Source organism: Bubalus bubalis, chromosome X (genome assembly GCF_019923935.1).
Source record: "Bubalus bubalis isolate 160015118507 breed Murrah chromosome X, NDDB_SH_1, whole genome shotgun sequence".
Classification (NCBI taxonomy): domain Eukaryota; kingdom Metazoa; phylum Chordata; class Mammalia; order Artiodactyla; family Bovidae; genus Bubalus; species Bubalus bubalis.
Window position 1 is genome coordinate 56,308,664 of NC_059181.1, and position 27,455 is coordinate 56,336,118.

At 39.3% G+C, this 27,455-nt stretch overlaps 1 protein-coding gene across 7 annotated transcripts; it reads left to right on the plus strand.

The window, feature by feature from the left end:
• Nucleotides 1–1,903: 1,903 nt before the first annotated feature.
• On the plus strand, nt 1,904–26,149 carry ZNF182 (zinc finger protein 182). 7 transcript variants are annotated; one of them, XM_044937088.2, is made up of 7 exons: nt 1,927–2,068; nt 2,345–2,527; nt 3,365–3,424; nt 18,046–18,178; nt 18,490–18,585; nt 23,200–23,202; nt 23,255–26,149. In XM_044937088.2, the coding sequence occupies exons 3-7, from the start codon at nt 3,410–3,412 to the stop codon at nt 24,880–24,882; spliced, it is 1,875 nt and encodes a 624-aa protein (XP_044793023.1). In that variant the 5' UTR covers nt 1,927–2,068; nt 2,345–2,527; nt 3,365–3,409; the 3' UTR covers nt 24,883–26,149. The 7 variants fall into 7 exon arrangements, with proteins under 7 accessions (XP_044793018.1, XP_044793020.1, XP_044793023.1 ...); XM_044937087.2 differs by having other exon boundaries at nt 1,977–2,116; XM_044937086.2 differs by having other exon boundaries at nt 1,990–2,132.
• Nucleotides 26,150–27,455: the final 1,306 nt, after the last annotated feature.

A 27,455-nucleotide genomic window follows, 5' to 3' on the forward strand; every position in this document is an offset into this window, starting at 1 on the left:
TATGTACAAGGTGGTAGAGAAATTATGTTTACAGGCTGGAAGAGGCCAGAATAACATGGGCCCTAAAGGTCCAGATCCTCCTATTTTCCACCTTCTGATGCATTCAGAGAGTTGACAAGTTTTGTATCCAGGAGGTGCAAATCTTTAAGAGTGCAAGAGACCTGAGTTACTTTTCTGCTTTCTCTCTTTGCTTTGTCTGTTAGGAAGCTCCATATGTATTCCTGGCCCAAAAAAATTTGTTGCCTTGTTTTTAATGGTTCTGGAATAAGGACCCTCAGATACTTTCCAAAAGTTCTGTGGTATACCAAATAAACAAAGTATTATTGGCTAGAAGTTAAAGATCTGATCTTGGGAACCTGTGTGACCTTGGGCAAGTTACTTAGTATCTCTGGGACTCAGTTTCCTCACCTGACAAGAGGGAGGACCACAGGATTGTTCACAGAAAATGGGGAGTATCTGAGGCAGGTCATATGTGCTTCACACAGTGCCTGGCACACAGGAGATACTGAGCTAGGTCTGAGCCTCCATTATCACCTACTGGGCCCGTTGGCAGAAGCCTCCTCACTATTCTTCCTGTTTTCATCCTTGCCCTCTGAAATCTGTTATCCACAAAGCAGCCTGCAGGTCATCTTTTTATTTTTTCCTTATTAGTAAAAGTTTTATACAGACACATGTCTAATTTTATCTTAATCATCAATATCATCATCATCACTTGCATATTAGCACTTGGTATGTGCCAGGGATTGTTCTAAACTATTTAAAATTAATGGTTCATTTGTCACCACAGTCCTATAGGTAAGTGCTGTCATTATCCTCATTTTATAGATGAGGAAATTAAGCCCAGAGGAGTTAAGTCCTGCCCTAGGTTACATAGCTGTTTCTATCATTTTATTTGGTTGTTTGGTTCTGTTTTCTTCCCTGCTATATTCCCAGTGTCTAGAACACTACCAGGCATACAGGAGGTGCTTAAGTAAATTCCTGCGCAGCTCATATTCTAGTGGTGCAAGACAGGCAATTAAAAAAAAAAAAGAGTCAAATATACATGTATTTAAAAAGTTAATATATAATGCCAGATTGCTTCAGACTGGACTTTTAAAAATCTGACACCCCTCCCCTTAATGGCATCCCATTATGTCCAGAAGGAAATAGGAGCTCGTTTCCTGGCAGGGGAGGCCCTAGGGCATCTGCCACCCATTCACTTCTCCTTTGCCCACAATTCCTACATTCCCAACACACTGACATTGTTTCTGTTCCTCCAATATGCCAAACCAGTCCTACTTCAGGCAGGGCCTTTGCAACAGCCTCACCTTCCACCACAAAGCTCTTTGATTCAGATATTTGTGTGGCTGGCTCCTTTGATCAGCGTAACTGTAACCTCCGACAAAAGGAGATTGTTCCTGCCCATCCTGAGAAAACAGCCTCCCAGCCACTACTTAACACATCCCCTTCATCCCGGTGTGTGTTTATGTACTAGGTCGCCGTTTATTTATTCTTCAGCAGCTTGTTTGTCCGCACACCGTCCTTCAAACGCTAGACTGTAAACTCCCAGCCTTGGCCACTGGATGGAGCCAGCGACTTTTTCCTACCCTCAGCCTTTGTGCACGCAGAACAATTCTGCCACGCATCCCGAGTTCCTATTCAATTACACCTGCAAACCTGATGCTACCCTCCAGGTTCAAGACATCAAATTCCCGCCTGCTAGCGTTTTCCTTAATTGGGCATTTCCCCTCCCGCAATAAGGAAACCGGTCTTTGGAGTCTTAGGAATGACGGCCTCTGCAGATCATAAACACCTGTTTTACACTGCAGCCCTAGAAGGGAGGAGAAGCGGTAGGCGCGGCCATCTCGACAGAGCAGTGACGTCACCGGAGCGGCCATTTTCTTCTGCGCCTGCGCTGCGGCCCCATTGCTTTCGCGTCCGGCCGGCGGGAGGGGGCCCCATGTTGACTATTGGCGGACGCGGGCTCAAAGGCCCCACTGAGAGTGCGCACACCCGGCCGCTGCAGCCCTTTGGGCTGCGGAGCCTGAGTTGGTCCCAAAGCGGAAGTGCTTCTCCGGCGCTAGTTCTCGTAACTGTCTCCTCTGCACCGAGCAGAAAATCTGTTGTCGAGAAAGAGGTTGAGGGAGCGAATGGTAGGGATGATGGGCTGAGTGATGGGGAGTTCTGGGGAACGAATGAAGCGGGTTTGGGGGGGTCATTGACGTGGGACGTTGTGGGGTGAGCGAGTGATGGTGGACCAAGAGGTCAGTGAATGAGGATTTGTGGGCTCAGTTGTAGACAAAGTTATGGGGCTAGTCAGGGTTGAATGGGGCTTACTAAATGTTGACTTTTACACATTTTCTAGCACAGTGACCTGCGCTAAGGGTTTATACGCATCCTCAAGCCTCTGCCTAGGTGCCCCTACTTCTCCTGCCCATATCCCCTTTTCCGAGCCCCCTAGGTAGGGGCCTGTTTTGAATGCTCCAGTTTAAGTGAATCTGCACCCGAGGGCTTCCTTCTGACTCCTGGGCGAGACGGCCCCAGTGAGGTGAGGAGAAGCAAAAAGAGGCACCTGAGAGTACTCACCCAATAAAGGGCCTCCAGAGTTTGGGGCTTGGGAAGGTCGGGCAGGGACTGGTGGTATGGAATCTGGGGGGATCTGGCTTAAAACGCATGGGAATAATAATTTTAAAGTTCAATTTCTTTTTGGGATTTAAAAGTAGGTAACATTTGCATTGTAGATTGATTAGCAATGAGAGGAGAAGAAAATAAAAAGGAACTAATTTTATGCCCCTATATTTATATTGTAATTCTTAGACATTTTGTAGTGTGTATAAGGTGTATGCATTTTTAAACATTTAATGCATGGGTTCCTGCAGTTTCATAACTTAGCTTTTTTTCATTTAGAAGTTACTATGATTCAGCTTAAAAATTTATCGTATAACATTTAAAATACTTGTAATTTAGAAACGTACAGAAAAATAAACATAATAAGTGTACAGTTCCATACAAGATTATTTTTAATAGCTACATAGAATTTAATCCCTTATTATGGATCATAAGTTTGGCATTGTTAAAAGTCAATGCTGAGATGAAACTACACTTAAGGAGAAATTGTGATCCATTATTTATTTCATTAAGGAAAATACCTAGAAGTACAATTTTTGAGTCAATACACAAGTATATATACAGAAGAAAACTTTTGTTTTCGCATGAGAAAAAGACTCAAGAATACACAAGTGGTTGTTAAAACCACATGGTTTCCCAAACTTCCACAGAGCAGCCATGTGCCCAGCTGGTGTGAGGGGATTTCTAGGCAGATATTTCTGGGCACTGGAAGCCTGGTGGGGTCTCTCATATGCTCTGCACTTCTCCACTCTTCTAGCTCAGTCTTCACACATCTCTTGTTTTTTCCCAAGAAGAGGAGGGAATGGCCGAACCCCAGGTAAGGATGTTGTCTCTTCCTTTTATTTTACCATGGATGTGTTCAGTGATGTAGGACTCTCAAACAGAAAATAGATTATTTATAAGTAAGTGTTAATACCAGGGAAGATGAGAGACAGCAAAGGCCAAATTAAAATGTGGACACATGACTTAGGGTGTAACAGACAGTTACGCATTACAGTATTAGTCTGGCTCCATTTACTCTTCGAAGAGAACACATCAAGTCCTCAAGGAAGTAAAGGTTTCCTTCAGTTGCCTTTCAAGTCATTTCTTTGCTGAATCTTCCTTTGGGTGGTGGAGTTGTCTTCAATCACAGACTAATCTGCATTTCTCTAATGGCCAGTGATATTGAATATCTTTATAAAGGCTTATTTACTTTTTGCATATCTTCTTTGGTGAAGTGTCTGATCAAGTCTTCTGCCCATTTTTAAATTGGATTGTTTTTCTCACGATTGAGTTTTGAGAGCTCTTTGTATGGTCTGTGTACAAGTCCTTTGTCAGATACATGGTTTGTAAATATTTTCTCCAAGTGCATGGCTTGTCTTTTAATCATGTTGTTCACAGAGCAAGAATTTTTAATTTTGAAAATGTCCACTTTATGAACTATTTCCTTTATGGGTTGTGCTTTTGGTGTTGTTGCAGGAAGGGGGACCCCTTCCAGGGCCCGAAACTGGGCTCTTGTCTAACACTCGGAAATGAATTGTCCAAGGAGACACATGTGCTGACAACGCAAGAGATTTTACTGGGAAAGGACACCTGGGTGGAGAGCAGTAGGGTAAAGGAACCCAGGAGAACATTCTGCTACATGGCTTGCAGTCTTGGGTTTTATGGTGATGGGATTTTATGGTTTCCGGGTTGTCTATAGCCAATCATTCTGACTCAGAGTCCTTCCTGGTGATGCATGCCTTGTTCAGCCAACATGTATGCCAGAGAGGATTCTGGGAGGTGGTCGGACATGTGGTGTCTCCTTTTGACCTTTCCTGAGCTCCTCCGGTTGGTGGTGGCTTATTAGTTCCATGTTCCTTAGCAGGACCTCTTGTCGTAAAACAGATCATGCAAATGGTTACTATGGTGCCTGGCCAGGGTGGGAGGTTTCAGTCAGTGTGCTTCCCCTAACAGTGTCGGGTCTAAGAACTCTTTGCCTCACCCTAATTAAATGGAAAAACTCTAGTCTTGTATCTCCTATGTAGAGAAAAGCCCAGTTCTTTCCTACTGTGTCACTCCCATAAGTTTTCCTTTACTCTCACAAATAACACTTCTGATACTTCTGGTCACCAAATGTGTGGTGGATTCCCCCCACAACAAGCAAATCTCTGACACCAGCTGGGTGTTCTACAACTTAATACTGGCACTGTCTACCTGGAGATTGTGTCAGATCCTATAGGTTAAGGTTAAGTTCCACAAGACTGCCCCACCTCCCAACTTAAGATGCTGGTCAAAAGCCCAGTGCTTATCACCTGTGCTTCTGTACAACCAGCTATTGATCAGAGCTTCCAGTGACCCCCTCTTCGAGTTAGATTCATATGCTACAGTGGCTCACAGAACTCAGGGAAACATGTTTCCCAGTTTATTAAAGGATATATTAAAGTATACAGATGAACATGCAGATGGAAGAGATATGTAAAGGCCAAGTATATGGGGAAGAGCTTCCACACCTTCTCTAGGTCCAGGTGTGTCACTCTCCTAGCACCTCCATGTGTTTACAATTCAGAAGCTCTCTGAATCCAGTCCTTTTGGATTTTTATGCAGACAGGGAAGCCTGGCGTGCTGCAGTCCATGGGGTCACAAAGAGTTGGACACAACTGAGCAACTGAACTGAACTCTTTACATAGGCATATTGGTTAACTCATTGGCCATTGGCTTTGTTGTTGTTATTTATTTAGCAATTGACTTTTGATTTAACCTCCAGTCCCTCTCCCCATCCCCAAGGTTAGGGGGTGGGAGTAAAACTTCCAGTCCTCTAATCACGTGGACCCCCTCCTTAGGTGGGGTCCTAAAGTCATCTCATTAATATACCAAAAGACACTTTTATTGCTTTCCTTGCTTGAGATACTCCAAGGGTTTCAGGAGCTCTTTCTGCCAGAATTTGGGAGCTAAGACCAAAAATTATTATGAGTCACAATATCACAATATGTCATGAAGATTTTCTCCTATTATGTTTATAATTTTAGGTTTACTCAAGATTTAGACTCAAGATCCATTTTGTGTTAATTTTTATGTAAGGCGTAAGGATTAGGTCATGGTTCATAATTTTGCAAATGGATTTCTATTTGTTCTAACCCCCATTTGTTGAAAGGACCATCTTTTCTCCATTGAATTGATTTTATGGTTTTGTCAAAAATTAGTTGGCCATATTTGTGGGATCTCTCTCTGGACTGTCTTCTGTTCTATTGATCTGTGTATCTAATCCTCCACCAGTACCACACTGTCTTCATTACTGCAGCTTTATGATAGGTCTTGAAATCAAGTAGTATGATTTCTCCAACTGTATTCTACCTTTTCAACATTTTTTGGCTATTCTTGTGCCTTTGTCTTTATATGTACATTTCAGAATAATCTTGTTTACATGTCTAAAAATGATCTTGCTGGGATTCTGATAGGAATTGAGTTAAACCTATAGATCATTTTGGGGAGACTTGATGTCTTTATTATGTTGTGTCTTCCAGTCCATGAACACAGTATTTATTTATCTCTCCTTTTATTTATTTAGATATTCATTTACTGGCTCCATCAACATTTTATAATTTTCAACATACAGATTCTGTATATGTGTATCAGTCTGCTCAGGCTGTCATAGAATGCCACAGACTTGGTGGCTTAAACAACAGAAATTTATTTTTTCACGGTTCTGGAGGCTAGAAGTCCCAGATCAGAGTTGGTTTTGGTGAGGAAATTCTTCCTGGCTTATAGCCAGCTGCCTTCTCACTGTCCTCACATAGTCTTTCCTTTGTCCATCTGCAGAGTGAGAGGAAGCTCTGGTGTTTCTTCCTGTTTTTAGGACACCAATCCTGTTGGATCAGGTCCCACTCTTATGACCTCATTTAACCTTAATTACCTTCTTAAAGCCCTGTCTCCAAATACAGTCACACTGGGGGTTTGGGCATTCAGCTTAAGAATTTTAGTGGGGACACAGTTCATTCCACAACAATATGGCATGCTTCATTTTTTAAGCCACTGTAAATGGTTTTGTTTTTAAAAGTTCAGTTTCAAGTATTCATTGCCAGTATATAGAAATATGATTGATTTTTTTTGTTTGTTGGCCTTTGCTATGGTCTGGATGTTTGTGTGCCCCCAAACTTCGCATGTTGGAATCCTAATGCCCAAGGTCAGTGATGGTGTTAGGAGGTGGGGCTCCCTCTTCTTGATTTATATCATTAATACAGAATTTTAATTTTTATGGATTTTAACTTTTTCAGTAGATTATAATCTGTTATAATTGTCATTATTTGTTTTGCTGCTCACTTGCCCCTGAGTTATCCAGGGGGATCCCCTAGCTGGCTTTTGTGTCCTTTTGTCACATCCTGATACTTTTCTGAGCGCTACCTTACTGCCGACATAATAAGATGTTCCAGCTTCCATCTTTTACTTTTCCTACCCGAGGCCTAGAATCAGCCATTTCTCCAAGCAGCACTGGTTCCTGTTAGTAAATAATTATATATAGAAATCAAAATCTGGATGGTAGGTGTGCTCATTGCTGTTGGGGCATCATTACTTCTAGGTCTTTTCAGTGAACTGTGTTTCTGTATGTCTGTGTATACACACACATACATACATGCATAGCTTGAATTGATGCAATATCCCAGGAATCTTCCTAGACTTCTCTTACTACATATTTGCATCTCCCTTCACCAACAGTGAGAGCACTGGCTCCTAGCGTCAATATATTGATTCATTTTCTTAGTCTTACAATATACAGAAGATAGACTCAGAATTCCTACACACCTGTGAAAAATCAACCTATTGAGTACAGTACACGAATTGTTTGCATGCCTTTTATACTGAGGATATGTAATCAAAGTACTCTGTTTAGAAGTTACATGAATTAATTTGTCCTTTTGATTTTTTTCCTATATAGTGTGGTTATGTTATTTATTTGGTATACAGTTAGGTTCATTTTTTCTGTCTGTATTCCATTTTGATTTTATTTCTTTACATCTTTGTTGATTTAACTTTATCCTTATCTTTATACTATATATAAAATGTTAATATGATTTGAAGACAGAATATATACACAGAATTGTCACCTCTTCCTGTACCTAATACCCAATTCTCATGCTACCTTGGAGATAACCAGTCTTGTTGGTTTCTGATTTATGCTTATAGTGTTTCTTTTTAAAAGAAGCAGATAAAGGTATATTTTAAAAATTTCCCCTTTCAGTTCAGTTCAGTCCTTCAGTTGGGTCTGACTCTTTGAGACCCCATGGACTGCAGCATGCCAGGCTTCCCTGTCCATCACCAACTCCCAGAGCTTACTCAAACTCATGTCCATCGAGTCAGTGATGCCATCCAACCATCTCATTCTCTGTCGTCCCCTTCTCCTCCCACCTTCATTCTTTCCCAGCATCAGGGTTTTTAAAAAGTGAGTCAGTTCTTTGCATCAGGTGGCCAAAGTATTGGAGTTTCAGCTTCAGCATCGGTCCTTCCAGGGAACATTCAGGATTGATCTCCTTCAGAATGGACTGGTTGGGTCTCCTTGCAGTCCAAGGGACTCTCAAGAGTCTTCTCCAACACCACAGTTCAAAAAAGCCTCAATTCTTAGGCGATCAGCTTTCTTTATAGTCCAACTCTCACATCCATACATGACTACTGGAAAAACCATAGCCTTGACTAGATGGAGCTTTGTTGGCAAAGTAATGTCTCTGCTTTTTAATATGCTGTCTAGGTTGATCATAGCTTTTCTTCCAAGGAGCAAGTATCTTTTAATTTCATGGCTGCAGTCACCATCTGCAGTGATTTTGGAGCCCCTCCCCAAAATAAAGTCTGTCACTGTTTCCATTGTTTCCCCACCTGTTTGCCATGAAGTGATGGGACCAGATGCCATGATCTTAGTTTTGTGAATGTTGAGTTTTAAGCTAACTTTTTCACTCTCCTCTTTCACTTTCATCAAGAGATTCTTCAGTTCTTCTTCACTTTCTGCTATAAGGGTGGTGTCATCTGCATATCTGAGGTAATTGATATTTCTCCCAGCAATCTTGATTCCAGCTTGTGCTTCATCCCACCTGGCATTTTGCATGATGTACTCATGTGATGATTTCCCCTTTCATATTACTCAAAAAGGTAATATACTTTATTTATAGACTCTTTTGCACTTGCTTTTTTCCCTTAACAATATATCCTGGAAGTTGCTCCATGTATGTTTACAAATATTGTCCTCATTCATTTTAATTGAGATATGATTGACATATACATTAGTTTTAGATGTACAACATAATGATTCAGTACTTGTGTATATTCCAAAATGATCACCACAGTAAGTCTAGTTAACAGTCATCACCATGGTTACTCATTTTTTTCTTAGGATGAAAACTTTCAAGTTTTCTTCTGTTAGCAACTTTTAAATATACAATACAGTATTATTAATGCATCATGTTGTGCATTACATCCCCAGGTGTTACTTATAGATATTTTATAACTGGAAGTTTGTACCTTTTGACCACCTTTACCAATTTTGTATATCCCCACTCATCACCACCTGCGTCTTGTAACTACCAATCTGTTTTTTGTGTCTGTGAGGGTTCTTTTGTTTGTTTGGATTCCACGTACAAGTGAGATCATATGGTATTAACTTTCTCTGACTTATTTCACTTAGTATAATGTGCTAAAGATCCATCCATGTTGTCACAAATGGCAAGAGCTCCTTCTTCTTTATGGCTGAATAGCATTCCATTTGTGTATGTGTGTCTATCACATTTTTCTGTATCCATTCATCCTTCAGTGGACTCTCAGGTAAAGTCCATGTCTTGGTTATTGTAAATAATGCTGCTGTGAACATGGAGGTGCATACATCTCCAGTCAGCATTTTTGTTTCCTTTGAATAAATAGCCAGGAAAGGAATGGATGGATCATATGATAATTCTATTTTTAATTTTTTGAGGGACTCCCATACTATTTTACATAATTGCTGAACCAATTTACGTTCTCACTAACACTGCATAAGGATTCCCTTTTCTCCACATCCTAGCTAACACTTGCTATTGCTTATCTTTTAGATAATAGCCATTCTGACAGGTGTGAAGTGATAGCTTATTGTGGTTTTGATTTGCATTTCTCTGATGATTAGCGATGTTGAGCATTTTTTCATGTGCCTGTTGGCCATCTGAATGTATTCTTTGGAAAAATGTCTCTTCAGATCCTCTGCTTATTTTTGTTTTGATTTAAAAAAATATTTATGACTGGGTCTTTATTGCTGCACCCGGGCTTTCTCCAGTTTCGGCCAGTGAGGGCCACTCTCTAGTTGTGATGCATGGGCTTCTCATTGCAGTGCCTTTTCTTGATGTAGAGCAGGGGCTATAGAGCAAGGGCTCAGTAATTGTGGTGCATGGGCTTAGTTGCTCCACAGCATGTGGAATCTTCCCAGACCAGAATCGAACACATGTTCCCTGCATTGGCAGGCAGACCTAACCCCTGGACCACCAGGGAAAACTCCCTGCTTATTTTTTAATTGTTTTTTTTTTTTGATACTGGGTTTATTTTTGATACTGAATTGTGAGTTCTTTATATATTTTCAATATTAACCCCTTATAATTTATATGATTTGCAGATGTTTTTTCCTGTTTGGTAGGTTGTTTTTTCATGTTCTTGATGGATTCCTTTGCTGTGTTTTTATGTAGTCCTATTTGTTGAATTTTGCTTTTTGGTGTTAATCATTAAACCAATGATTAAACCAATGATTTACTCATTAAACCAATGATTTTTTATTAACCAAAAAAAACCTATGTTTTATTCTAGGAATTTTATTGTTTTGGGTCCCATAGTCAAGTCTTTAAACCATTTTGAGTTAATTTTTGCATGTAGTATAAGATAGTGTTCCAGTTTCATTCTTTTGCATGTAGCTGTCCAATTTTCCCAACAGAATTTATTTTAGAATTTATTGAAGAGGCTATCTTTTCCACATTGTATATTCTTGGCTCCTTTGTCATAAGTTAATTGACCATATATGCATGGGTTTATTTCTGGGCCTTCTGTTCCATTGATCTGTGTGTCTGTTTTTATGCAAGTATTCTGATTACTATTTTGATTCAATCAAATCAAGCTATTTTGATTACTATAGCTTTGAATACAGTTTGTAATTACAGAGTGTGATTCCTGCAGGTTTGTTGTTCTTTATCAGGATTGCTTTATCTATTCAGGTCTTTTGTGACTTTATATGAACTTTAGGATTGTTCTATTTCTGTTTCATTCATTTTTTTTGGCTGCATAGTATTCCATTAGGGGATGCACCAGTTTGTTCAATCATTCTCCTATGTACGTGTGAATTTTGGTTGTTTGCAGTATTTTGCAATTAAGAATAATGCTGAGGGCTTCCCCAGTGATCCAGTGGCTAAGATTCTGTGCTCCCAGTGCAGGGGGCCCTGGATCGATCCGTGGTCAGAGAACTAGATCCCACATGCCACAACTAAGACCTGGCACAGCCAAATAAATAAATAAATAAAAATTTAAAAAGAATAATGCTGAAATGAAATGTATTGTGCATCAGTTGTTTCCTTTTCGTTCAGGTGTATCTTCTATATAAATTTCTATAGGTGGCATTGCTGATCAAAGGGTAAATAGAATTGATTAGATATTGCTAAATTCCCTTCTATATGAGTTATACTGTTTTATATTCCTACCAACAATGTATGATAGTGCCTTGTTTCTCTGTGACTATACCAATAGAGTATGTTGTCTGGCTTTTAAATTTTTTCCAATCTGCTAGGTAAGAAATGGTATCTCTGTTTAGTTTTAATGGCCATTTCTGTTATTATGAGTAAAGTTGAATATAATTTCATATATTTAAGAGATATTTTTATTTCTCTTTTTAATTGTCTTATGTTTTTTGCCTGATTTTCTGTCAGGTATTTGTCCTTTTTCCCCCCTTGATTTTCAAGAGTTCTTTATATGTTAAGGATATTAATCTTTATCTGTGATATATGTTATACCAGTCTTAATTTGTGATATATGTTGCAACAAATTTCACCCCTGCTTTGTCCTCAGACTTACCAAAGTGTTTTTATATTGTATTTTGTGGTTATGTTTATTAATCTTTTATTATATCTGAATTTTTATTAATAGTTAGAAAGTCTTTCCCTGCCCCTGGTGGCTCAGCTGTAAAGAATCCTCCTGCAGCACAGAAGACTTGCAGGAGATGTGGGTTTGATCCCCTGGAGAAGGAAATGGCAACCCACTTCAGTATCCTTGCCTGGAAATCCCCATGGACAGAGGAGCCTGGCGGGCTACAGTCCATGGGGTCACAAAGAGTCAGACACCACTGAGTGAGTGAACAACAGCATCCAGGTTATATGGACATTCACCCATGCTTTCTTCCAGTACTTTGTTTAGTTTCTTTTTTTTTTACATTTAGGCCTCTGATCCATTTGGTGTTTATACCTTATGCAATGAGGTATGGATCCAATCTAGTCTTTCCAAAATGGCTTTCGAGTTAACTCAGCACCGTTTATTAAAAAGTGGGTCTTTCGAACCCTGTCCTTTGATAGAATGCCTGTATCAAAATATGTTTTGGTATCTGGTAGGGCTGCTTCCTCCCTGACAGTTTTTCTTTTCCAGAAATTTTCTAGCTATTCTTGCATATTTATTTTTGATATTATCTTTAGTACTACCTTGTTTAGTACCATTAAGAAGCTTGTGTTTTAAATTGGGATCACATTAAATTTATAAATTAACTTAGGGATAACTGCATCTTTGTGACTTTGTGTCATTCTATCTATGAAGAGTTTGACAACTCTGAAGTTAGAGAAAACTGTCCTGATAAGAGACCACCCTCATTTCTGACACCACTTGCAAGTTTAGGGGTCCCCAAGGTCACTCTTAGGTTTGACAGTTCACTGGAGGAAGTCAGAGAACTCACTGAAAGCAGTAATACTCATGGCTATGGCTTGTTACAGGGAGAGGACACAGATTGGAACCTACCAAAGAGAGAAGTATATAGGGCAGATCCCCAGAAAGTACCAAACATGGAGCTTCCATTTTTCTGTCCCCATGAGGTCAAGATGCCTGACTTTGTGTAATTGGTATTGATGTGTGGTAGTACACATGGAATTCTGTCAACCAGAGAAGCTCTTGTGAGCCTCAGTGTTCAGAGTTTTTAATTAGGGCTTCATTTTATAGGCATGATTGTCCATGTGGCTGCTCTTTCTCTCCAGCCCCTCTGGGAGTGACCTAAAGCCCCCGTCCTAAATCATGTGGTTGATCTTTGTGGTATAGCCAGCCCCAACCCTAAATCACATCATTACATTATCCATGGTGATCCAAGGCCCCTATGCAAAACATACATTCTGTCCTTCCTTCCAGTCCAGTCCATCCCTCTGTCCATCCTTTCTTTTCTTCCATTCCAGTTTGCCTTTCCTTCTTCCTTCCATTCCTACCTTCCATTCTAATCCTTCCTTCATTCCTTCCCTCCTTCCTATCTTATCTATCAGTTTTTATCTTTGGTTATTTTAAGGAAATTATCATTTATTCTAATCTGTAGTTTTTGTTTATCAGGATTGGGTATTGAATTCTGTTTCAATATTTTTGTATCAGCATTTCTTATATTAGTTATATTCATATAAGTTTTTTCTTTAGGTCTGTTTAATGGTGATTTATGTTAATGAATATTCTAATATTGAACAATCATCGTATGGCTGGAATAAATCTTAATTGGTCACGATGTATTATTGTCTTAATGTGGATCTATTGTTTGCTTATGCAGCTGACTTTTGAACAACATGGGTTTGAACTGTTCGGGTCCATTTACATGTGGATTTTTTCAATAGTGAGTACTACAGTACTACATAGTCCTGTGGACTTGGTTGAATCCACAAATGTGGAAGAACCTCTGATATGGAGGGCCAATATAAGTTACATGGGGATTAACCCTCAGTTGTTCTTATTTAGGATTTTTGCACTGTTGTTCATAAGTGAGATTAGTCTGCATTCTTCTATTTTGTACAATCTTAAATGAGTTTATGTGTCAATTTTACATTCAATTCATGTAAGAATTTGGAAGCTTTTCATTTTTCTATGCTCATGAAGAATTAGAGCAGTTAGGCTTCTCATGTCTTTGGTGAGCCTAAGTCCTATCCTGGGCATGTATGTGGCTTTCTACCTTTCCCTGTAAGTGGGTATTTTTGAATATCCTAACTTCCCCCAGAATCTCAGGCCTCAGGCAGTCTGTTGTCTGTCTAGACTGTAATCTTTGGCCCAGGCATCTGTGGGTTGTTAGTTTGCCCTGCAGTCTTTTAGAGCAATGCCTACTGCTTTTTGGCCTGAGTTCTGAGTTAGGCGAAACAGAGAGGAACACCTCACATCAGTCTTTCTGGTTAAGGCTCTGAGTTTTCACTGCTGAGGGCCCAGGGTTCAACTGCATGGCCTGGAACTAAGATCCTGGAAGCCACATCAGTTCAGTTCAGTCACTCAGTCGTGTCTGACTCTTTGCAACCCCATGAATCGCAGCACGCCAGGCCTCCCTGTCCATCACCAACTCCCGGAGTTCACTCAAACTCACGTCCATTGAGTCGGTGATGCCATCCAGCCATCTCATCCTCTGTTGTCCCCTTTTCCTCCTGCCCCCAATCCCTCCCAGCATCAGGGTCTTTTCCAATGAGTCAACTCTTCACATGAGGTGGCCAAAGTACTGGAGTTTCAGCTTTAGCATCATTCCTTCCAAAGAACACCCAGGGCTGATCTCCTTTAGAATGGACTGGTTGGATCTCCTTGCAGTCCAAGGGACTCTCAAGAGTCTTCTCCAACACCACGGTTCAAAAGCATCAGTTCTTCGGAAGCCACATAGTGTGGCCAAAAAAAAAAAAAAAAAAAAATCACCTTATGTCTATGCAAGGATAGAACAGTATCTACATATATACTATTTTTTCAAGACTTTTTCTTAATATTTTCTATATTTCTAGGGCACACAGTTTATCTGTGAGTTTTTCAAATTGTTGCAAATCTCCAAAAATTTTCCAATATATTTAATTGAAAAAAATCTGCATATTAAGTGGACCTATGTAGTTCAAACCTGTGTTGTTCAAGGGTCAACTATATTTCCCGTTTGTAGTTCACCCCTTGCCACATCCTGGCCCCTAGTAATCATTGATATATTTTTGGTCTCTATAGTTTTGCCTTTCCCATGTTATAGAAATGAAATCATATAGTATGCTCAGATGGTAAAGAATCTGCCTGCAATGCAGGAGACCTGGGTTCAATCCCCAGGTCAGGAAGATCCCATGGAGAAGGGAATGGCAACCCACTCCAGTACTCTTTCCTGAAGAATCCCGTGGACAGAGGAACCTCATAGGCTACAGTCCATGGGGTCACAAAGAGTCGGATACAACTGAGCGACTAACACTACTACTACTATGTAGTACGTGGCTTTTTGTGTCTGGCTACTTTCACTTAGCGTAAAACATTTGAGGTTCACCCATGTTTTTGCATGTATCATTAGTTCTTTCATTTTTATTGTTGAGTTGGATTACATTATGTGTATTACAGTTTATTCCTTCACAGGTTGAATAACATTCGAGTTATTTACATATTTTGGTGGTTACAAATATAGCTGCTTTATAAATGTTCATGTACAGGATTTGGGATTTACATAAGTTTTCATTTCACTTGGGTAAAATATACCTGTGAGTTGAATTGCCGAGACTATGGAAGTATATGCTTAACTTCATAAGAAACTGGAAAACTGTTTTCCAAAGTGTCTGTGCCACTTTGCATTTCTATCTATGATAGATGAGACTTTGTTTATTCCACAGCATCACCAGCACTTGCCATTGTCATGTTTTTTCCCATTCTAATACGTATGTAGTGGTAGCTCATTGTGGTTTTGATTTGGTTTCCTCTTGGCTAATGATGTTGAGCATCTTGGTATGTGCTTATTTGCCATTTAACTTTGATAAAGTATGTCTCTTGGCTTTTTTTTAAGTTTTGAGAGTTCTAGTTCTTATGTATTTTCAATACAACTTCTTTGTCAGATATACAATTTGTAAATATTTTCTCCCATTCCATGGGTTTTTATTCTTTTAACAGTGTCTTGGGTTTTGGTGTCACATCAGAGAAATACTTGGCAAATCTAAGGTTAAAAAGATTTTCTCCTATATTCTAAAAATTTTGTAGGTTTAGATTTTACATTTAGGTTTGTGATCCATTTTGAGTTAATTTTTATATATGTTGGAGGTATGGTTGAAGTTTTTTTTTTTTTTTTTTTTTTTTGCATATGGATAGTCAGTTGTTCCAATACCATTTATTGAAATTAGAACTCCCATTTTCCATTGAAGTGTCTTTACACTTGTCAAAAATAATTTTAAGTGTAAAGGTATAAAATACATTTAATTATAGCATACATGAAGTATGGTTTCTAAGTGTACAGCTTGATGAATTATGACAAAGTGAACACCCTGTGGAGCCACTCCTGGAAACAAGGTCAAGATTAGGACATATCTGGACCCCCAAATCCCCTTTCATGCCCTCTTCCAATCAATACCAGCCCCAAAGGAAACCACTGTCCTAACTTCTAACAGCATGGATTAGGCCTGCCTGTTCTCTTCCTGCATATAAACAGAATCATGCAGTATGTGCTCTACTGTGTTTGGATTCTTTTGCTCATTAGTACATCTGTGACATTCATCTGTGTTGGATATGCAGTTGTAGTTCATTCCTTTTCATTACCACATAGTATTCCTTTGAAAGACTGTGCCACAATTTGCCCATTGTATTGCTGAGGGACATTTGGGTTTTCCCCACAACTTAGCATTAGAAACAATCCTCCTGTGAACATCCTTGTACTTGTTTTCTAGAGTACATGTGCTTGATTTTCTCTAAGGTGTGTACGTAGAATTGCTGGATTGCAAATACTATGGTATTTGCAGTCATCGACTTTAGTAAACAATGCAAACTTTTTTCCCAAGCAGTTATACCAGTTTTTATATTCTTGTTAACAGTGTGTGAGAGTTCCCATGTCCACACAGTTTCATGGCATTTTAATCATGTAATTATAATGTTTCTGGTGAGTGCCAAGTGGTGTCTCAGTGGGGCTTAAATTTTCATTTACCTGGGTGCTAATGGGGTTAAGTACATTTTCTTATGTTCACAGAACATATGACCGTATGTTTTTCATTTTAGTATTCACATGTCTTGTCTGTTTTTCTGTGCTGATTGTGTTTCTTTTGATTTGTAGGGGTTATTTTATATGTTCCAGATAAGAACCCTTTATCACTTATGAAAGCTGAAGATAATCTCCCCATCTATATTTACCTTTTTACTGCTGTATTTTTTTCTAACAGTACTGTATATTCTTTTTTTTTTTTAATTTTTGGTATGCATTTTAAAATTTTTATTTCTTTTTGGCTGTGCTGGCTCTTTGTTGCTACCCACGGGCTTTCTCTAGTTGCCGTGCATGGGCTTCTCGTTGTGGTGACTTCTCTTGTTGCAGAGCATGGACTCTAGGTATGCAGGCTTCAGTAGTTGTAGCAGGTGGACTCTGCAGTTGTGATGCACAGGCTTAGTTGCCCTGTGGCATGTGGAATCTTCCTGGACAGGGGATTGATCTATATGGATCTTTGTTGGCAAAGTGATGCCTATGCTTTCTAATACACTGTCTAGGTTTGTCATAGCTTTTGTTCCAAAGAGCAAGCTTCTTTTAGTTTCGTGGCTACAGTCACCGTCTGCAGTGATTTTGGAGGCCAAGAAAAAATAAATAAAATCTGTTACTGTTTCCAACTTTTTCCCCCATCTATTTGCCATGAAATGATAGGACTGGATGCCATGATCTTCATTTATTGAACACTGAGTTTTAAGCCAGCTTTTTCACTCTGCTCTTTCACCCTCATCAAGAGGCTCTTTATTTTTAGTTCCTCTTCTCTTACTGCTGTATTTTTAATCTTGTAACATATATCTTTTCCTTTATGAGTAGTGCTGTTCATGTCTTTGTTTTTGATTTTCCCTACCCTAAGCTTACAAAAACATTTTCCTATAGTATTCTCCAGATACTTCATTGTGTTACCTCTCATATTAGATTTACAATTTACCTGTAGCTGATTTTTGTGTATGGTGAGAGTTAGGGGTTAAATGTAATTTTTTTTGGTCCAGTAACCCATCTATATTTATTTGAAAATATCATCCTCTCCTCACTATTTTAAAGTTTCAACTTTATCATTACTCAGGTGTCCCTACACATTTGGATTATCTTTTTAGTTCTATTGGACTACTTGTCCATCCTAATACCACATTGTCTTAAATATTCTATTATGTAGTATAATAGTTTCTCAACCATGACTTGTGATTTTTCCCTCCACCAAGTAGGTCAATAACTTGACAGACATCCTGTATTGTCATCATCATGAACTGGGAACCCAAACAGAAGTTCCCTTATATTTATCCCATCCTTATCATTCAGTGGTCAGCATTTTCAAATAAAAGAATATACAGTTACAGGGACTCATGACATTTGAGGATGTGGCTGTGGATTTTACCCAGGAGGAGTGGCAGTACCTGAACCCTCCACAGAGGACCCTGTACAGAGACGTGATGCTGGAGACCTACAGCAACCTGGTCTCTGTAGGTAAGAATGGCTTCCTAAGGTAATTTTGCTATTTATGATTACTCTGTCCAACAAGAATGCCATTTCCTTTCTCAAGTTTGAAACTTGTTAGGCCTCTGAACTATAGAAGAGTTTGACATTAAATTCCAAGGATCAGAGTTCCTTTCCCCTCTTTGCTTTCCTGACAAGGTGTTTGGGAACTCAAAACCCAGGTGAATTGGATTGACTACCATTGTGTCAAGTAATACATCCCTTGTACTGCCCCACACTCCACCTTCCTTTTTCTCAGAATCTCTGAAGACCTAGGAGGTATTACTTTCATTTCTCATTAGCAGGGCATCATGTTACCAAACCAGATCTTATCCTCAAATTGGAGGTGGAAGAGAAATGCCTGCCAGAAGGAAAAATTCCAATTTGGAGCTTTCCAGGTAAGTGGCATTGACCCAGGCTATGGGGGCAGGAGATCCCAGCTTGTCAGTCAGGGGTGCTGCTGCTGCTACTGCTAAGTCGCTTCAGTCGTGTCCGACTCTTAGCGACCCCATGGACTGCAGCCTACCAGGCTCTGCCATCCATGGGATTTTCCAGGCAAGGGTATTGGAGTGGGATGCCATTGCCTTCTCCAGAAGTCAGGGGTGAGGGTCTGTGAAATGACTTTCAGGAATATCTCAGGGATGGTTTATGGAGGACAGGGATATCAACACCTAAGACTAACACCTTCTCCCCTGTTCTACACCCACCAGGTCACTCTCCTTAAGTTGGTGCTCACCCATAAGTTTCTGCACAGTCCCATTTCCCTGTAATACAGGTGTCTTATAAGTGCCAGCCCCCTGGCCCCAAGCCCTGCCTCTTCTGTTGTTCTCATTTCCCACTGCTCATCAGAAGCCAGGCCCACATTAGTCACAGGCCTAGGCACTAGTGGTCTAATTCTGGATTGGATTTCCTGATTCTATCCAGTTTAGATATTCCTATCAGATTCGGTCTCCTAAAGCATCTTGGTTCTCTTTTAAAATATCTTTATTAAGATATAATACACATACAACAAAATTCATGCTTTTGAAGTGAAACTCAAAAACTCAGTGATTTTTAGTATGTTCACAGAATATTCTATCTAACCCCACTATCTACTTCTAGAACATTATTATCACCCCTCAAAGAAACTCCTGTCCCATATCAGTCACCCTCCAATCCCCCAGCCCCCATCCCCTGGCAAGCACTAATCTACTTTCTATCTCTAGTTTTGCCTATTCTGGACATTTCATATAAATAGAACCATACAAAATGTGGAATTTTATGTCCAGTTTCTTTCATTTGTATGTTTCAAGGTTCATTCATATTGTAGTATGTGTCATCCCTTTTTATGGTGGAATGATATTTAATTGTATGGATATTCCACATTTTGTTTATCCATTCATCTGTTGATGGGCATTTAGGTTATTTTCACTTTTTCTGTATTAAATATAATGCCACTATGAATATTCATGCAGAAGTTTTGAAATGTACATCTTCATTTTTTGTGAGTACATACATAGTGGAATTGTTAGACTGTGTGATAACTGTTTAACATTTTGTAGAACTGCCAAACTCTGAACATCCTGTTCCTCAAAAATTTTTTACCCAGTGGTTTTAATGTTCACTGATGATTCTTGCCTGAATCAATTACAGTAAGTCCCCTACATATGAACAGGTTCCTTTCTGAGAGTGCATTTATAAGTCCAGTTTGTTCATAAGTCCAACAAAGTTAGCCTCGGTACCCAACTAACACAATCAGCTATATGGTACTACTCTGACTTACGTGAATGGACATGTGAACGCACATTTGCATCTTTTGAAAGTTCAAAACTTGAAGGTTCATATGTAGGGTGCTTACTGTATTACTAAGATGGCTGGAAAAACTATGCATTTTCTATCATTTGTTCTAAATTTGTAAGTTGGCACTTTTAAGGACTTTCTTTCTTTGTTGATTAGCTGGAATACTTCCATAAAGAGGGATTGCCCTCCATCTGTTACAGTTGACCCTTGAACAACATGGGTTTGAAGCATGCAGGTCCACTTTTATGCCTTTTTCAATGCTAATAATACCGTGCTAGACAATCTATGGTTGATTGAATCCACAGATATGGGACCACAGACTTGGAGGAGGAACTGCCTGTATGGAGGGCCAATAAGTTACAATTGGATTTTCAACTGTGCAGAGGGTCAGTGCCCCCAACCCCTGTGTTGTTCAAGGGTCAACTGTATTTGATTATATGAGTTACATATATTTTTCCATTTATTTACCAGTTTTCAAAATGAGTTGGTTTTGTTGCATCATTCAAAGGTGCCTAATACATCTTTTTTGAGTATCATTTATGGACTTATGGATTTAAACACTTTTATGTTTTGATCCATTGCCTTATTATAAATCAAACTGCTCCATCTCTGGCCAGTGGATTCCCCTTTAAGTTGGGTCCTGAGTCTTTGGTAGCTTTCTTGCTTTCTGTTGTTACAAGATATTCCAGGCTCATATTATGTATTTCCTGTACCTGCCCTGCAGCCATTTCTCCAAGGAGCTTTGGTTCTTTTTAGTGGTAATGTTTCATGACCACAGTTTGGATGGTAGGGAATTGTTTTCTAGGCTTTTTATTAAATTGACATAGCTAGGAACTATGTAAAAGATTTTTTAAGAGAAAATACATCATGTATTCAAATGTATATTTCCAAATCAAATTCTGGGCTTAAAATTTTTTAATTTATTAATTTTACATCTGATGGTAGTATTGTTAGTATTATTCTGAGACTGCTGAATGTGTACAATGGGTTGATTCAATTGAGCTCATCATGTTGGTGCCATTGAGAATCAAGAATTTTTAGCATGGTTGTTAGGAAATACAGAATGAGTTGATACTTATTACTATTAGGTAATCCTTTTATTTTCAGTTTTGCTTTATGATTATATAAAATATTTGTAAAATATTTACTTGATTCCAAAATCAAATCTAGAAAACAATGTATATTCAAAGAAGTCCAGCCTCTTTCCCTCTCCATCCTACTCTTTCCTTTCCTTATCCCATAGGTAACCATTTATTAAAATTTAAAAGTTTATCCTACTGTTTTTTACAGAATGAGCCTATATTATTTTAAATATATACTTAATACTTGTTTCCTCCATGGAAAAATGGTAGTCTACTGTGCATATTTTTATTCGTCTTTTTTCATTTAATTCAAGAATATATTAAATATCCTGAGACAGTCCTTATTTCTTTTTATAGTATAATAATTCTTAATCATAATAGTAGTAGCTATTATTATTGTAGTAGTTTTTCTAGTAAACATTTGAAGTGCTATACATGCCCTATTGTAATTAATTTAATCCTATAGACATACAATAGGTGGATACTGTTACAATTCCTGTTTTCCAGATGTGAAAGTAAGATACAAATAGATTAGCTAATATGCCTAAGGTCACAGAACATGTAAAAGTCTGATCCAGGATTTGATCCTGGGCTAGAGAAATTACAACCCTAGCCACATGTGCTGTGTTGCTTCTTAATACCTAAGGAGGTCCAGATTCAGCAGATCCTTGGTGGAGCTGGGGTCCCATCAAATGTATTTTGTAAAAACTTTTCTTTATGACGTTCACACCCAGTTAAGAACTAGTGCTTTACTATAGAAAGAAAGGAAGTCATAGGAAGAGAAGCCACAGCTGCATGATCCATTTTAAAATCCAGTATTACTCTTAAATGTTGCTGTTAAATCTAAGTGGTAATATGAGTAGTTACTGTACTCTTCTTTCAACTCTTCTGTATGTTTGAAATTTTTCATATAAAATTTTAGGAAAAGGTGAGAAGAAAATTAAACTACAAAAAATAAAAATTCAATATATATGCAAAAAGTATTTACTGACCCAGACACCATTGATTTTAAAACACACCACTGAGAAAGAAAATTTGCTACCAATTAATGACATGTCATTGATTGTAAGGTGAATCTGGATTTAGTGGTATTAAAATGTGGAGTAATATGCATCTTGTAATTGATGATATATTAAAAGCAAGGCTTTGTGCTTTCAACTGTCTAAATGAGTGGCACAGATAACTGACTACTTTAGAAGTTAATGAAAGTTAAAGTTATATAAGAAGATCAGAGTAAACTTTTTTTTGAAAAGACTAAACTGCTTCTTGAAATTTATCTAGATTATGAATATAGCAAAACATGCAGGACTGGGCTATGTGGGTGATGAAACATGAAGAAGGATTTGGATTAATAATAGATATAGTTTTTAGTGGAAATAGTATAGGCAAAAGTAGAAGTTGGTATTGAAGAACTGTGAATGCAAACTTGGATGAATGCAAAGATCATTAGGATGAATGCAAAAATCCAAATTCAGCAAAGATCATTAGGTTTCTTTGTTTTTGTAAGGTTAATTCTGGATCTTTCTCTCACATTTTATTGAAAATGTGGATCTCAGGATTGTTGGAAGATTTGAGTCCATGAGTCACAGTGTTCATTTCTATCTAGGTGGAAGTAATATATCAGGAGGAGAAGGCAATGGCACCCCACTCCAGTACTCGTGCCTGGAAAATCCCATGGACGGAGGAGCCTGGTAGGCTGCAGTCCATGGGGTCACTAAGAGTCGGATACGACTGAGCGACTTCACTTTCACTTTTCCCTTCATGCATTGGAGAAGGGAATGGCAACCCACTCCAGTGTTCTTGCCTGGAGAATCCCAGGGACGGGGGAGCCTGGTGGGCTGCTGTCTATGGGATCGCCGAGTCGGACACGACTAAAGTGACTTAACAGCAACAGCAACAGTATATCAGGAATAGTTAAAAGAGTTCATATGATAAATGAAGAAGATAAAGGGTGATAAGGTCCCCAGAGTAATATAAAAGTAGAAGTAAAAAAGACTGAAGTGTTAGGATAAGATTGTTCTTGGTAACAAAAAGGCTAGCAAGTGGGAGTTAAGTAAAAGAACAGGATTTGATGGTCAAGATTCTTTCTCCAGGAACTCTGATAAAATGACATATCAGTATCAGCTTTCATATGGCAAAACATTTCTAAAGAAGGTCCATTCCATAATGTCAAAGTATAAAGGTGGTTTATTGTACTTCTTTCTAGAAGCCTGCCAGGTTGATGAACAGATTGAGAGACAGCATCAGGATGACCAAGATAAATATTTGATGCAAGTTGGATTCCATGACAAGAAAACAATTACCAGTAAGAGTGGCCTTGACTATAATGAACTTGGAAACATACTTTATCTGAGTACAAACCTTTTTGCTTCAATACAAAGGCCCCATAAATATGAATCATTTGGATATAATATGGTTGATAATTTAGACTTATATAGTAGAAGTTCTGTGGGAAAGAAATATGATAATGGATGTGCAAAATTATTCTTCCATACTGAGTATGAGAAAACAACTCCCAGAGTGAAACCTTATGGATATAAAGAGTGTGGGAAGACCCTCAGGCAAAAGAAGGGTCTTAGTCTACATCAGAGAATTAAAAATGGAGAGAAACCCTTTGAATGTACTGCCTGTAGGAAAACTTTCAGCAAGAAGTCACACCTCATTGTACATTGGAGAACTCATACAGGAGAGAAACCCTTTGGATGTACAGAATGTGGAAAAGCTTTTAGCCAAAAATCTCAGCTCATTATACACCTGAGAACTCATACAGGAGAGCGACCCTTTGAGTGTCCAGAATGTGGAAAAGCTTTCAGAGAAAAATCTACTGTCATTATACATTACAGGACTCATACAGGAGAGAAACCTTATGAATGTAATGAATGTGGAAAAGCCTTCACTCAGAAGTCAAACCTCATTGTCCATCAGAAAACCCACACAGGAGAAAAAACTTATGAATGCACCAAATGTGGGGAATCTTTCATACAGAAGCTTGATCTAATTATACATCATAGTACTCATACAGGAAAGAAACCCCATGAATGTAATGAATGTAAGAAAACTTTCAGTGATAAGTCAACTCTCATTATACATCAGCGAACTCATACAGGAGAGAAACCTCATAAATGTATGGAATGTGGGAAGTCTTTCAACGAGAAGTCAACCCTCATTGTGCATCAGCGAACTCATACAGGGGAGAAACCCTATGAATGTGATGTGTGTGGGAAAACCTTCACCCAAAAGTCAAACCTTGGTGTACATCAAAGAACTCATTCAGGAGAGAAACCCTTTGAATGTAATGAATGTGAGAAAGCATTCTCTCAGAAATCCTATCTCATGCTACACCAGAGAGGTCATACAGGAGAGAAGCCCTATGAATGCAATGAATGTGAAAAAGCATTTTCCCAGAAATCTTATCTCATTATACATCAAAGAACACATACAGAAGAAAAACCCTATAAATGCAATGAATGTGGCAAAGCCTTCAGAGAAAAGTCGAAGCTCATTATACATCAGCGAATTCATACAGGAGAGAAACCCTATGAATGTCCTGTATGTTGGAAAGCTTTCAGCCAGAAGTCGCAGCTCATAATACATCAGCGAACACACACAGGAGAGAAACCCTATGCATGCACCGAGTGTGGCAAAGCCTTCAGAGAAAAATCAACATTCACTGTTCATCAGAGAACTCATACTGGAGAGAAACCCTATAAGTGTGCAGAATGTGGGAAAGCCTTTACTCAAAAATCAAATCTTATTGTACATCAGAGAACGCATACAGGAAAGAAAGCCCATGGGAAAGGTCATTCTTGGAAGTCCAAGCTCATTGCACATTAGAAAGTTGATGGTGCATTTGTGTTTACTGAAGGACATTTTTGTCCGTTTAATTAAACATTTAAAAAGTATATTCTGACTTCTGGTTTAAATATAAGGAGTAAAGTCAGCCTTTTTTTTTTTTTTTTCTTTTCATCTCAGTCTTCACCCAGAAGCTACAAGGAGAAAAGGAAGGACTTTGTATCTGACAAAATTAGGAAATAGCTGAAAACAGATGAGAGGGCTGCCAGAGGCAGAGGAAATCAAGCACCAGTGCAAGGAGAGTTCAAAGGCTAGAGAGGAGTGGTCAAGGCTGCAGATGTGAGATAGCACTGGTAAGGACTCTTAGCCAAGTTTTAGGCTATTCCCTAAGTGCAAGACCATATAGATGCATAACAGTGGTAACAGAGCATGGGCAGGTGGGATGTTTCCTCAACCCATATGGAAGTCTCAGGAGAGACAGGCAGGGGCCTCAACAAGGAAGTGCTCAGACAAGCCATATTTGCAGAAAGTTGTCTATACTTGTGAGAGGAGCAGTTGGTAGGGGTTGGGGAAAGAGAAGGGAGTGTTCTTGTGAAGAAACCAACAGCTGCCCCTCTTTACTGACTCTGGAGAAGTCTGAAAGAACTACCAAATGGGAAAAAAAAATTCCAGCTGGAAAAGCTCTGATCTGCCTAGAACATGGCCCCTTTTTCTTCCCCTACATGAACTTCCAGCAAACAGCAAGTCCAGGAAAACTTACTCAAGGAGGAATGATTCCAAAGAATCAAAACCAAAAACACACATGGCTTTTGAGCCAGCAGTTCCACTTCTAGGACTGTATATACTCATGCATGTACCAAAAGATGGACATAGAGACGTATTCAGTGATGTACTGTTTGTGAAAACAAAAGGTTAGAAGCTTTCCACATGGCTCCTGAAACCCTGAAATGTTCATACAGCAACCTTTCAGGTAGACAAAAAAGAATAGATAAAGAAAACTTGGACACCATTTGTATAGTGATGTGGGATGATATCCAACATACATTATTGGGTGAGAAAAGCAAGGTGCAGGATAGTGAGAATACTATGCTGCCATTTGTATATAAAAAGGAGAATAAATGGTAAATACATAATTGAGTGTATATGCATAAACTATCTCTGGAAAGATACACAAGAAGCTGGGAACCTTGATTACCTCTGGGAAAGGGATGGGGAAGTGGGTGGCTTGAGGGAAAGAACTGGGAGTGAGATAACTTTTGAAAATTATACTATGTGGATGTACTACCTTCTCAAAAAATAACTTTTAAACGTGTTTTGTTCTGTTAGTGTTCAAAGGAAGTCAGATTCCAGATACAGGATTTCATAACATTTAAATATAGATACGCTTAAGGTGGAGCTTAGGGCTTCCCAGGTGGCTCAATGATAAAGAATCTACCTGCCAGTGCAGGAGACACAGGTTTGATCCCTGGGTTGGGAAGATCCCCTGGAGTAGGAAACGGCAACCCACTCCAGTATTCTTGCCTGGAAAATCCCATGGACAGAGGAACCTGGTGGGCTGCAGTCCCTGGGGTTGCAAAGAGTTGGACACAACTGAGCACGCACATACAAAACAGACTCACAGACACAGAGAACAGACTTGGGGTTGCCAGGGAGAAGAGGGAGGGGAGGGATGGACTGGGAGTTTGGGGTTAGTAGATGCAAACTTATATTTAGCATGGATAAACAACAAGGTCCAACTTTATAGCACAGGGAACTATATTCAATATCCTGTAATAAACCATGACTGAAAAGAGTATGTAGCACTTAGCTATGCAGAAATTAACACAATATTGTAAATCAATTATACTTCAATAAAATTAAAAAACAGAAGGAACTTCATCCTCCTACTGATAGAAAAATATTCCTGGGGTTTCTGGCCCATCAAAGGTCACCCTTAAGTGGGATGGGGAGGGGTGGTCAGGTCTTGCCACTTGAGGTTGATTTTGGACTCCTGCTTCCTGGAGGCCAGGTGGCAATCTGATGTGATGGGCCGTGTAGGTAATCAGAGGTGAGTGAGGCAGGGACCCAGAGGCAAAGGAGTGGGGATGAACAGCAGAATGTGGATAAATGGAATGGAATTGGGGGAAAGATGATGAAGGGCTGAGTATGGGAATGGGTCGATGAGGGGCAGAGTGGGGGTGAACAGGGCAGGGCAGAGAAATGGAAGTATCCAATAGAGTGAGTTACTGGAGAAGAAACAGTTGAATGTAAGCAATGCCAGGGAGAATGGGAGTGAATAGTTTGAGCAGACAGAGGGTGGATATTGGAAATGTGGACCAAGTGGAATAAATTGGGAATAATATGAGGCACAGTGGGCGTGACAGTGGTGAATGGGGCAGAGTGAAAGGCAGTCAGGCTAATGGAAAAATGGGGTAGAGTGTTTAGTAAGTGCATAGAGGAAGAGTGTGGGTGGGCAACGTGTGGCAGACCACCAGACCAGGCGAGTGCCAGGTGGTATGTGTGGTGAGTGAGGGGGATCTGTGGAGTTGCGCTGTAGGGTCTCAGAGTCTCAGTGATGCAGAAGCTCGTGTTGATGAGAACTGAGGGGAAGAAGTGGGAGGTGGTCTCAGAAGCTT

What these genes read in the sequence shown, in the direction of transcription:
- ZNF182 (XM_044937083.2), top strand. Translation starts at nt 1,940, where the DNA reads ATGTTGACTATTGGCGGACGCGGGCTCAAAGGCCCCACTGAGAGTGCG. An exon ending in AGGGAATGGCCGAACCCCAG is followed by an intron (nt 3,425 to 18,045) that starts GTAAGGATGTTG and finishes AAGAATATACAG; the next exon opens with TTACAGGGACTCATGACATT. An exon ending in TCCAATTTGGAGCTTTCCAG is followed by an intron (nt 18,586 to 23,254) that starts GTAAGTGGCATT and finishes ACTTCTTTCTAG; the next exon opens with AAGCCTGCCAGGTTGATGAA.